General features: G+C 43.5%; 1 protein-coding gene across 1 annotated transcript; it reads left to right on the top strand.

The window, feature by feature from the left end:
- Positions 1–259: 259 nt before the first annotated feature.
- Positions 260–10,009, top strand: LOC139640312 (protein phosphatase 1 regulatory subunit 37-like; the record flags this gene model as incomplete). The annotated part of the gene is made up of 6 exons (XM_071514497.1): positions 260–361; positions 2,074–2,213; positions 3,304–3,509; positions 4,146–4,258; positions 7,903–8,044; positions 9,843–10,009. Coding segments are annotated over exons 1-6 (870 nt in total), but the record flags the coding sequence as incomplete, so codon positions are not given.
- Positions 10,010–13,178: the final 3,169 nt, after the last annotated feature.

Raw genomic sequence — 13,178 nt, 5'->3', positions numbered from 1 at the left:
TACACTCACATACACACACACACACACACACACACACACACACACACTAACATGTATACTTGCATACACACACACTCGCACATGATAATATAAAAAAAGCTCTGTGATACATACACTTACACCAAAGCCATATGAGCACTCTTATCGCAACATATGTGAATACACACTCTCTCACTCTCTCACACACACACACACACAAAAAAAAAGAAAAAAGTGTCACCTGAATGCAAAAAAAAAAAAAAAACGTAAAAATTACGTCATGAAACGGAGACGTCAGCGATGTCCGTCCTCGCTGACCTTCATCGATTGGCTGCTGTTGTATCTCGGAGCGGTGGTATCCGTGGTGACGGAGGAGGGGAGGGTGGGGTGGGGTGGGGTGGGACAATGACCCACAAATGAGTTGGATGGAGAGAGAGGCACACACACACACACACACACACACATTTACCGGACGAGCGTGCACACACATAAACACACGCGCCGCGCAGAAGCACAACACTCGGAAGGGGGTTGAGTGCTGTAATGTACTTGGACGGACGGATACACACACACACACACACACACACACACACACACACACACACACACACACATACTGTAGTCACATGCTGTAGAGGTAGAGAATGGGCTTTAAGGTGTGGAGCTAATAGTAAATAAAAAAAGAGGGTAAATATAACCTCCAGTCAGTGATCATCATCAGGCAAAGAACCACCGTCAATGTGAACAAAAATCTATTATATTTTCAGAAAACCATTAAATTATGGGTAACACTTTACAATAAGGGTCACTAAGTTAAGGGTTAGTTAATGCTTAATAAGGGTTAGTTAATTCTTAATAATTAACAGTTAACTAATGTGTAATTTACTAATGGTGTTCATGTTAACTAAGGTATTAATTTATACATTATTTAATAGTTTATAAAGATGACTATTAAATGTATAAATTAATACCTTAGTTAACATGAACACCATTAGTAAATGATTACCAGACACATTAGTTAACTGTTAATTAAGGGTTAGTTAATGCTTATTAAGCATTAACTAACCCTTAACTTAGTGACACTTACTGTAAAGTGTTACCAAATTATGTTTTTTTTCCTCTTAAAAATAGCCGATCCTCATATCACCAAACACCAGATTGATACTACTTATGATGATGTAGCCTATATTATAAATTTATGTCACAAGGATTCATGTGGGCCTAAAAAGGTGGGTGATCATCCTTAGTGAGTTTAGGGTTAGGGTTGCGAGCTTTCTCAATCTCTATGAGAAACGCAAAAGAATACAAAAACATGTTGAATTTTTTTCCGTACGTGACCGGATACATTGCTTAAAGTGAGTCCAGTCTCCACCTCCGGACTTTTCATCGGGACAAAAACACCGCGAAGAAAGCCTCCCGTCTCTCCTTCCCAGCTGTGAGGGGGAGAAAGACCCAAATGGACGCAGTATGTTGCCCACTCTTCCTGGCAACAACTTGTTCCTGCAACTCTGTCAGTCGCTTCCTGAGATCTCGTCGATATTTTAAGGGCTCACAACCGACCCCCCCCCCTCCCTCCCCAACCGCCCATCCATCACCCTCCCCTCCCTCCCCCCTCCCATTCCGCGCCTCCCCTTCCCTCTCGGCGGGGGGTCCCGGGCCGAGGATCATTGCCTTCGATCGGAGGGGCCTCTGATTGCGGGATTGGGGCGCTCGCCGGTGGAGTCGCCCGGATCAATCCCACCGATCCCACCATTTGGTTCCCACTGTGCCTGATGACAATGTTGGCATTCCGCATGCAGCCCGACAGGCCTGATCAAATCTACAGCATCGATCCGGATGGAAGGGCAGCGAGAAGCCCAGGCAACGCGGACACACGTGCACGCACACAGTACAGTACACAAGCAAATACACAGGGAACGCCCACAACACACACACACACTCGAACCGGTAAACACATACATACACAATACCTCTTAAAATTCGTGCTAAACTAACATAATGAAAGGATTTTAACAATGGCATAAAACACAATAACATTTTGGCGACAGGGCCTTGAAATTTGACAGGTCTTTTGTAAGGTCTCCTGTACCGCAGAGGCAGAACTACGGCTCCAACAATGGCTCGTTCGTCTTGAAAATAGCGAAGGAGTGCCACTTGATCTTTACCGCGGTAATTGTGGGAGACGGCGATTCCCGCTGTGCTTTCGTTTTCATGCCCAAGTTCACACGCCATCAGTCAGTCTGTCGCAGTTGCAACCCGGAGGTCCGATGTTGGAGCAGCCGAGGACGTGGCGTGTTCGGCGTGACGCGTCGCACGTCAGCTTTTACAAAACCTGCTTCTCTGCTTGTAGACTCTGCTAATTAAAATCTTGTTTTAATTGTACCTTAATTAACACCAGGGGAAGACACTGTTCTTCCGGAATTGATTCCAAAAAATCAGCAGTTTCTGTCACTATTATAACCCCGAAATTGATTTTTTTATAAATGGAAAAGTACCTACAAACCATGGTTCTTACATAGGACAGTGGCTGATAAAGTAGCTGGTGTTCATTTTCCATCCTACTATAAAATGAGAAAAACCCTGTCCTTCTGTCTGCCTGTCTGCATCCATTTTGCTCCTCAATGGGTCGGCCAATCAATCTGAAACTGCACATGGGCATTGAGCATTGGCATAGGCAGGGACTGACAAAGCTGATTTTTCCATTTTCCCAAATTTACGCTGTTTACGCTGTCCCAAATTTACGCAAATTTACGCTGCGCATGCCACAGAGTTGTGGCGCACGCATCCCCGGGTATGGACTAGTCCTTACCTTATTATTATTCTGATCAAAACTCAACAAAATGCCATGTCATTCCTAAGCAGTGTACAAAATGAACTCTTTTGCTCACCTGCCAAGGGCTAGTAAACTAAAATAAATTACCTGCCAAGAATACTTTTTACTGGCCAAAATAATTGTGTTATTTTGTCTATAGAATCAGGCACTGTGTGAAGCGTTCAATAAAGAGACAAGAGCAGGTTTAGATTTTTAATTGAAAACCTGCTCACTTATACAACAGACCTGTTTTTGTCTTCATTTTCATTATTTTACCTTTTAGTGGCCTCAAACCTGTTAAGTTTCAACTAACATTAGGCTAGTTAACCATCCAGAGAAACAGAAGTTTAGACATTAATGCTTTGTCTAGAGCACTGTGACAGGCAGCCAATCAGGAGCCTGATATAGAGCAATTTCTTTGCTTTGATTTCATTGGCTCATGGTCAGAGAACGTGAAAACAACTAAAGACCAAAGACTGCATATAACATTCAAATATTATCTTCACAAAAAGTTCTGGAGTTTCTCAGCACTTTTTCCTTTTTGTTCCATTGCCTCCTGTAGTCGGAGCGCTGAAGTCAAACAGAGCTTTGCAGGAGCTCCACCTCACCAGCAACCTGCTGAACAGCTACCAGGATGCCATGCAGCTGGGCGATCTGCTACGCTACAACAACACTCTACGGACGCTGGAGCTCAGCAACAATGCCATAGCAGACGCTGGTAAGGCTCTCGTGTCTGTTGGAAAGCACAGAGCAAAACAAATATTAATATTTATTCAAAGCTGCACTGGGCAAGATTTTGATTGAAAGACACCTGTCTTATCAGCCTAAGTGAGGAAGTGGAGTGTCCCATCCTCTCTAATTAAGATGCTGTGGATTCATCCTATTTGCTCAAATGAAATTCTGGTGTCAGGTGTGGTCACTGGTGGGCAATCTTCTGCACACAGAATGAGACATATCAAGGCTTCCCAGCAAGCACTTCAGTTTATTTATGCTGGGTTAAGAGTGAAATCCAAATGTGTCTCCTAAACAGCAGTGAACGAACGCTCTGTCCAGAGAAAACTGGACTCACTATGGACAGCTGAACCTCTTCACGTACTGACGTCATCTTACAGGATTTCTGAGTGACAAAGTCCTCAAAATTCAAACAGTTACTACAGTTACTCTTGCTGCCATTTGGGGCGAGCGTGCAGCTTTAATATTAGATATGTGCCGAGGTAAATAAGCAGAACCTTCGACACAGTTCCTGAAACTCAGGTACCAAGTAAAACTGGTAAAACAATGCTGTAAACCTGAACATGCTCTGCTTTTTACCTTAAATCAGTGTATTGTTTTCTTGCTGTGTGGTGTGATCCAGGTTTGGAGGAGCTGTGTGACGGTCTGAGGTGGCAGACAGCAGGCCTGAAGGTCTTACAGCTGAGGAACAACCAGATCACTGCCAGCGGCATGGTCCATCTGGCCAAGGCTCTGGTGAGGAACACCTCAGAAACCCCCTATAGAAATGTCTACTTTTATACATTCTCAGTTGCATGTAAAAGAAAAGAAGATGGTATGTGCGTAGTTTAAATAGGCTGACAATGCAAGATGGAGGATGTTATTGTCTCGTTTTGTCCATGTGGTATTTGGAACTTTGTACCAATATTTTGGGGGCGTCCTGGTGTCTCAGTGGGCTAAGGCGCGTACCGCGTAAAAACAACGTCCGGGGTTCAGATCTGGCCCAGGACCTCTCGCATGTCATCCCCATCTCTCGCCTATAAGCTTTCCTGTCTTTAAAAAAAACAACAACTTTATACCAATATTTTGGATGTCAGCATTAAAATATGACAACATTCTTCAATGACACCTATTGACAGTTACTAGTAAGCCACTTGCTGAGATGTGTTACATTTACTTTCTCATTTGAAGTTGTTTAACAGTATATGGATTTGGTGCCTTGACTTGAATTGCATTAGCATCACGTTATGAAATTTGGTCTACACATTTTGCTATGTTAGAACATCAGAAATTCCCCTTCCGTTGCCCTTTGTATTGTTGCATGCGTTGCTTAAAGCAGTGGTTCTCAACATGGGGTCCTTGAGGGGGTTCCAGGGGGTCCCCAGCAAATCGCTGAATTGTTAAACTTCACCATTATTTCATTTACAAGTTAACACAGTTAGAGAATGCAGAAGAATGACTGTTTTGATCATAGTTTCTCTGTTATCTCTCTACCTACAATACAGATAGTCACGGAATCCTGGACAAAATCATATCTAACAATAAAAATAGTCTCAGATTTGGGTCCGATAGATAAAATCTCATCAAATGGGGTCTGTGGTCCTAATATGGACTAAACTAGGGGTCATTGATATGAAAAAGGTTGAGAATCACTGGCTTAAAGGATAAGTTTGGCGATTTTGGACCTATGTATAATTTGTCTCTTACATACCTGTAGTACTTGGACCCAGAGAGAATATTGTCTCTCCAGACAGCTGCCAGTTGAAATAGCAAGCTCTGTTGCTAGGCCTCCTGCTGCTAATAAGTCCAAACAGGGTTTGTTAGAATATCTCCAAAAAAGCTAGTGTGAGAAAATGATATGGCGACAACCAACGTATTTCTATCCACTGCACCGCACCATTTCCACTCAGTGGATAGTCTTCTACCAAACTCTACTGTTTAGGACTGTCTAGATCACGCTGCCAGCAACGCACTCTCACCTCAGAGCAGTCTGCTGTAGCAAAAAAAATTGTTCTCTGTGATTTCCAGATTAGTGAAAGTGTACGTAATAGCGGAATTGTGTCACGTTTACTCTCAACTCCCATGTGGAGCCTACAAACAGCTTTTTGGAGATATTTTGACAAACCCCATTTGGACACATTGTTAGCAGCAAGAGGCCGTTTCAACCGACAGCTGAGTCTGGATTCAGTATTCTCTGCAGGTCCAAGTACTACAGGTATGTAAGAGACAAATAGGTATGAATGAGGAATGAACGTATTTTCAGAGCAAGCTAGACGAGAAAGATACCTGCCTGCTCCACCAAATACTGGCCTATCAGTACCAGCTACGCAACACTCACCTTCGCAGAGAGTGTTAGCTTGTGTACTGGATGAATGAAACTTCATCAAATGGCTTTGTCAATCCGATACCTGCATTCCACTATCCAGGACTGAAGAAATGAAGAGCGTTGGGTTGGGCCTCATCCGGAGAATCTCCCCCTGAAAAACGACCCGCCTCCGCACGTTTGACTGTACAGTCCTAATAACATGCATTCCTTCCGCCTGATTGGCAGCGTAAACTGCACCTTCCTGTCATGTGAGTGGCGATTGGGGAAGTCAAAAGGCTAGAAATTAAAGGCCTGCCTCCTGAGAGTAACACACACACACACACACACACACACTTCCCCCATCTCCTCCAGTGCTACCAAAAAGAGGAACAGTTTGATTAAATAATAGATGTGTGTTAAGGAGGGGCGCTCATGCGGCCTGCCAGTCACAGGGATAAGTAGATGTCCTCGCAGGCCATAATGATGATAATTAGACCCGCGGCTGGTCGTGTCGAATATGATGACGGGGAGAGCTGTTATTAACCTTTCTGGTTGGTGTATCTGCTTTTCCTCTCTGTCCCCCTGGCTCACTTGTCTTGTCTCTTGAAGGACTGAGACAGGGAGGGCAGATGTGGACCGGCGCTATCAGAACTTAGCCTTGGTTGAAGACTCAAACCATGAGATCCGGCGAACTTTGGTTCCCAGTTCGGAATGGTCATTATTGGAACGATATCGTACATTTAAGTACATTTTCTACGTTCACGTAACTCACTGAGGTGAGCGTGTCAAGCGGGGCTCTTGTTTTGTCTGCTTTGCATCCTTTCACTATTTTTTTATTTTTTTTCAAAGCCAACATGTCATGTGTGAACGCTCACTGTGTTTTTTGGTGTGTTTTTTTTTTTTTGGGTTTCACACTTCTCCACCCCCCCCCCCCCCCCCCCTCAAACTTCTCACTCCAACCCTCCCGTGGTTTACGTTTGACAGGCTTCAACCATGCTTGACTCTCACACACTCTCAACCACGCAGTCGCCTCTTTAATTGTCTGGTATTATCCCCCATGCATATCCATTTGAGATGCTCTTCCTCCCTCTCCTCCTCCCCTCTTCGCTTGCAGAAGCTTCTCGCCACCCCGTCGGATGTGGCGCCGTCTCTCTCTCTCTGTGCGCCCGCGACACCGAGCCGGCATTAGGCGCTAGCGCGGCGGAGAGGAGGGGGTGGGGAGGGAGGGGGGTGGGTGGGGGGATCTCAAGTGTGTTTGTTGTCACCGCGGTGCAAATTAACTCCGAAGAAGACGCTCTCCGGGTCTGTCGGTTGCCTTCCCCGGCTTCCTTTTCCGCCCCCGCGCTCCCTCTCTTCAGAGCGGTGACCAGAGGAGTTTAACAAGGGTGGCGAGGCGAGGGGGGGACGGGGGGGGGGACGGGGGGGGGGGGGCAACAGAGGAGTGGGTGGTGCGTTCCTCTCTCCGCACTCTTGGGCAACATCAGCCCCCTCGTGCCCCAGACACCCCCACATTTGTACGCCAGCTGATCAAGCTTCAATGCTAATGTGCCTCCGGAGAGTCGAAACAGAAGTTCTGAGCCTTTAAAATCAGATGAAACATTTTGAAAAGGAATAATAATGACCATATAACAACAATAATAATACTAATAAAACACTTCAACACTTGCACACTTAAAGGAGCATACTAGTAGAGTCCTTTTTACCCCAACATTAAAATGTAAATTTGTAGTATACATCATAGTAAGCAGTATCAAAGTGATGTGTAAGTTATATGATGATTGGGTCTTTTAACGGAAAAAAAAAAAAGCATGACTTAATGCTTTTCTAAAATTGATCAGTATTTATGTTGGTAGTTTTATTTATCACTACATATCTGGTCTGAACTAACTCCTAACCTTGAAAATATGCATCAAAATATGAAATATCCCCACCTACAGCATCAAATTTTCAACTTTTCAGTGACATGGGAATCCTTTTCGTGGTCATTTGTTGGTGGCAAAAGTAACAGAATCCATGTCAAATAGTATTTGGACCCAGGCAACGGCTGTGATGAACGTCGATGAATGTGACCCTCTGAACCATGTTTTTTTTGCAGCCGGTGCTGAAAGTCTTGGAGGTCCTGGATTTGGGAGAGAACATCCTGGGGAACGAGGGCATCCAAACCATCAGGGAACCTCTGATGGTGAACCGGTCAGTGCTGCAGCTCGGCCTGGCCCACACTCACATCACCTGCGAAGGTACAACAACCCACGCACAGCTATCTATTCGCAACTGATTGACACAAAGTACAATGTTTGATGGTTGTGTTTGAAGTTACAACTGAATGAGACACATGCTAACATAATTTAATTAAGGCGAGGCATCACAAGCGTCCCAACTTTCATCCCATTAGAATGACATTTTATATATTGAATATAAATACAAATATAAACATTTTTTGTATTTTGACTTGTATTCATTTTGTATTCTATTTGTTAAGATGTTCGAATTAGCCCATATTCCATAAAAATAGACACATTTGCATGAGTTAGAGACTTTTTTCCTCAGTGGATGAAGTCTATTTATTGTTGCTGATGATTGTTTTGTATATTTTATGAAACTACACTAGTTATAGGAGTCATGTCAGGTGTCAGGTACTTATTTTTAGTACATTACATTTACACTTTGCAAGTACAATGTGTTGTCACACCCTTGTAAGTACGTTGTGTATTAGGTATATTCTCATTAAGTGCCTGTATCATTGTGTACATATAATACAATTCTTTCCCATAGATTAATACAGAGGTTAATGCACTATATTAACTCCATTGTAAAGTCTTCCCCTTTTTTAGGAACAATCAAGTGATAGATCTTCAGTTAAATCCAAACAGACATCCTCGCGTTCTTCAATTTATCTACTCTCTTTTCATGTCTTTGGTCTCATATGAAACATTTAGCCCACATGTCCATGAAGTTTTAAATAAACATAGCCTAATTGTGTTTTAAAACTGGTAATTTTACCCTTCAGATGATCACCATTCAAAAGAAGCCTCCTTAGATTGCTCTAAAATTTGTTTGCCCTTGAGTCAAGTTCAATTTGTAGTTAACAGAGGATTGCAACATTTACCTTTGCACTGTTGCACAAAATTCTTATAATGAAGACTACTAAATGAATCCTTTTACCTCATCACCTCCCCATAATGCTGTAATTTGTAGCTAAACAACATTACGAAGATTCCAGGGAGCATTAGCTAGGCCTAAGGACTGGCTAATTTACTTTACTTGGGCCAGAGGGAAAAAAAAAACTGCTAATGATGAGCTGAATGCTACCTGAGCAGATTGGAGTTTGAGTTCTTTCAGGCAGAAATAATCTTATTATTTGAGTTACATCTCAGTGGTCAAAGGCCCAAGAACCAGTTTTTCTCTGGCTAAGAAATGTTAGACTGAAGCCCAGTGAAAAAGATAAAGGGGTAAGAGAGGAGGTAGCTAGTATTATAAAACCTAGTGCTCTTGCTAGTATATGAAAACTCTAGCCTACCTTAGTTGGTTAACCGGCTAGCCTAGCTGATCTTCCAAGTTCATACTAGCCACACTAGCCTGTAGCTATCTAAGTAAGCTAGTTAGCTAGCCTACTGACCTTCCAAGTTCCAGTTTAGCAGTTAGCTAACTTTTTGGCTTCAGCCATTGAGGCTTTTTTAAATTTCTGCCTGAAGAGTGCCTTTGAACTCGTTCTTTTTTCATTCAAGCAACAACCCCAAACCAAAGAACACCTTCAACAAATGCCTCCATAGACAGAAACCCAATAGAAGCAGAACCTCTATCCTCTCACTTTTGAAAAATTGTATTTGTTTCTCAAAGGTAATCGTTTTGTAAGTCGTTTTGAGAATTCACCACCACAGTGTTTCTTGTAATCATTTTCTTTTAGCATGAAGCAGATAACACAAGCACTAAGCACTGTTTTCTTTTTAAAGCCATAAATCCAATTGGGTATATTCCCAAGTATTTCCTCCTGTGAGTGAAGAGCTCAAATTCAGAGGTGTACTCTCACTGATAAAGGTGCCGTGGCGTTGGCCGAGTTCCTTGCGGAGAGCCGTCAGATTCGGCGGCTGGACATCCGTCAGAACGAGGTGAAGGTTGGCGGCCTGATGGCCTTGTGTCTGGCCCTGAAGATCAACCAGTCTCTGGCCAGTCTGGATCTGGACCACACACCCCAACATGAGCATGTAAGTCTAGCAAGCAGTTACAGATTGGCTCCCTTGCTGATTCACTGGACTGTAGATACTTTCTTCTCTCTCAAATTGATTGACTTAAGCCTTTGATACAAGGACTGACGGACACGTGATGTCCACTTTATTAGGTACACCTACCTATTTATGCCAATGGCTCCTCTAGACAGTGAGTCAGTTATAAATAAAGCATCAGTATGCAGCATGCACACAGACTGGAGAGGTTTGGTTACTATTCAATTAAGCATTAGAACAAGATGCTGATTTACGCCACTTTGAATGTGGTATGGTGCCTTCTGGGATTTTCTACACTATAGTGTCTAGACTTTACTGAGAATGATGCCATAACCAAAACCCATCCAGTCATTCATGAGATGTAAGAGGAGAATGGTAAAACTGATTAAACCTGACAACAGTGGTGTGCAATAGAGCATGTGAATTTGTATGAAAATGTACACAGCTAAATATATTGTAGATTGGGACTTTAATTGTCATCTAACTAAAAGCACATAAAATCAAAGGAAAACAGTAAATGGTAAAATTAACCATCCTCCATTTTTCATGTTGGAATTTGTAATGAGTATAAAAGTATTACTTATAGTTTGGAATTCTTTTGAACTCATCTAGCTAGTGATGTTGCCCCGCTTTGTGTCTCAGCTCTGCATGCATTCAAATGAGTGTTGGGGCTTTCACAGAAATTATCCTTCTAATTAAGAATTAAAGGTTATTGGTGACTGGAGGATTACTTATCCTTAACATCTTGTCTTTTGTGATACATTCAGAGTCGCTGTGGTCACAGATTTGTCACTTGGAGACACAAATAAGTCATTTGTGTCTCAGTTCATCAGTGAGACAGTTTTTTTTTTTTCCCTCTACCTTCCATGGCTGCAGAGGCCCGAGGAAAACGATGCCATAACTTTAATACATGCCCCTGCTGGATTCACAAAATAATTACCCACACTTGCCATCTGTTTGTCATGATTTTATCTCTGCTAACTTATTTGCATATTAAAGCATTAATTAAAATCTCCAAGGAACGGAATGCTTACTTTAAAATTAACTCTGAAGGCGATCCGTGCGCCGCTTCCAAAGTTGTTTTATTTTTGTTTGCAGTGGTTTTCTGTTTGTCTGCTTGTTGTTTACACGATTAAGTCTGATTTTTATGAAACGTCTCCTCTGGCTAAAGTCAAACGGCGAGATGTGCCAGTTTGCGGGGAAGCGGCTTTTAAGAACCATGACGCTCTGTGAATGTGTGTCATTAAAGCAGGGACTTCTTCCCTTCACTTTGCACATGCACCAAAGCCTCCATATTGGTGGCTCTGTTTTCATGCTCCTCTAAGCCACTGAGAGACGTGATTAGCATTTCCACCATTGTCGGGAGTTAGTGCGGTTGGGGTATTTTAAGGGAATGGTAATAAGGGAATTTTTAAGCTCTGTCAGGTTTTGGAGTCACACAGCTGGGATTTGTCTTGGCGTGGCATATCCAGGTGGGAGGAGTGACGATTGTATTAAAAAGCAAATCTTTCCATCAGAAAACAGCGGGTGGCCAGATCAAGTGTTCTCACTCGGCGGCTCAGTCCTATTCCCCAGGTCGCCGCGGAAAAGACGTGAAAATCTCATTCTTCTGAAGGGAAAAATAAAGTGTGGGCACGGAATGCGAGTGAGTGACGGGGGGGGGGGGGGGCACTTTTTGCGCGCGCGGATGTGTGTTTGACAGAGTGCGTCGGCGTCTGCGAGTTCCTGTGTTCATACATGTGCCTTTTGTGTCTGTGTGTGTGTGTGTGTGTGTGCGGTTTTTACGGCGATGCGGGGGGCGATTGTAGATGCGCATATTTAAAAGGCGGAAAAAAAAAACAAGGTGGCGAGAGGGGAGGAAATCTGGGTCCTCTCGTCTTTGTTTACAAGAGTCTGATTTTTCATGTCTGTTGCCACGCTGCTCCATTTGATCGTTGGCCTGTTTGCCGTTAATTATTAATTATTTACCCGTCTAAAATATTCATGGAGCCAGGCCCCAGTGAAAAGCAGCCCTTTCCGAGGGGCAAGTTTCTCTGTAGCCATTGCAAGGTGGAGCTGTTTATACATCCTTATCAGGGGGGAGGGGGGGGGACTCTGTCAACCCGACTAATGAACTAAACTTCCCTCGCCGACTCTCTTAATCGGCCGGTCGGGGCGAGCGAGGCCGGGCGTCCTGTTTACCTGTTTTTGATGCTTCAATATTTGGCTTCGGATTTGGCCCCGACGCGAAAAACGTGCTGTCAGCTGTTCTCCGGGCGGAGGAGTGCGGCGATAGCGGCGGAGAGTGTCCTCTCCTGAATGTCGCGTGTCAGCGAGGGTGTAGCTGTCGGGAGTGTGGTTGTCTCACTGAGTGATAATTACAACGCCGTGGTGTGTGTGTGTGTGTGTGTGTGTGTGTGTGTGTGTAGGAAGGAAAGGCAACAGGAAGGGGGTTCAGCCACTTGTCTCAGAAACCCTGTTGAGGGCGAAGGAGAGGAGCGGTTGCGGTTCTGTGGAAGAAAGCGAGAAAAGGACAGCAAAGTCTTTTAATGCTTAGAGCAGTGATTCTCAACCTCTTTCATATCAAGGACCCCTGATTTAGTCCATATTAGGGCCACGGACCCCCATTTGATGAGATTTTGTCTCTCGGAGCCAAATCTGAGAATACTTTTATTGTGACTATCTGTATTGTAGGTAGAGAGATAACAGAGAAACTATGATCAAAACAGTCATTCTTCTACATTCTCTAATTGTGTTCACTTCTTGTAAATGAAATAATGCTGACGTTTAACAATTAATCAATTTGCTGGGGACCCCTTGAAACTGTCTAAAGCAGTGATTCAACCTTTTTCATATCGAGGACCCCTAATTTAGTCCACATTAGGGCCACGGACCCCCATTTGATGACATTCTGTCTCTCAAACCCAAATCTGAGACTATTTTTATTGTTAGATATGATTTTGTCCAGAATCCCATGACTGTCTGTATTGTAGGTAGAGAGATAACAGAGAAACTATGATCAAAACAGTCATTCTTCCACATTTTCTAATTGTGTTCACTTCTTGTAAATGAAATTTTAACAATTCATCAATTTACTGGGGACCCCCTGGAACCCCCTCAAGGACCCCTGGTGGTCCCCGGACCCCACGTTGAGAACCACTGGTCTAAAGGA

The sequence above is a fragment of the Centroberyx affinis genome, unplaced genomic scaffold (assembly GCF_046629955.1).
Source record: "Centroberyx affinis isolate AG114_WGS23_722 - 3 ecotype Tasmania unplaced genomic scaffold, CSIRO-AGI_Caff_v1 ptg009045l_1, whole genome shotgun sequence".
NCBI classification, from domain to species: Eukaryota; Metazoa; Chordata; class Actinopteri; order Beryciformes; family Berycidae; genus Centroberyx; species Centroberyx affinis.
Note: the sequence above shows the minus strand (reverse complement) of the source record. Positions and strands in the feature narration are given on the sequence as shown.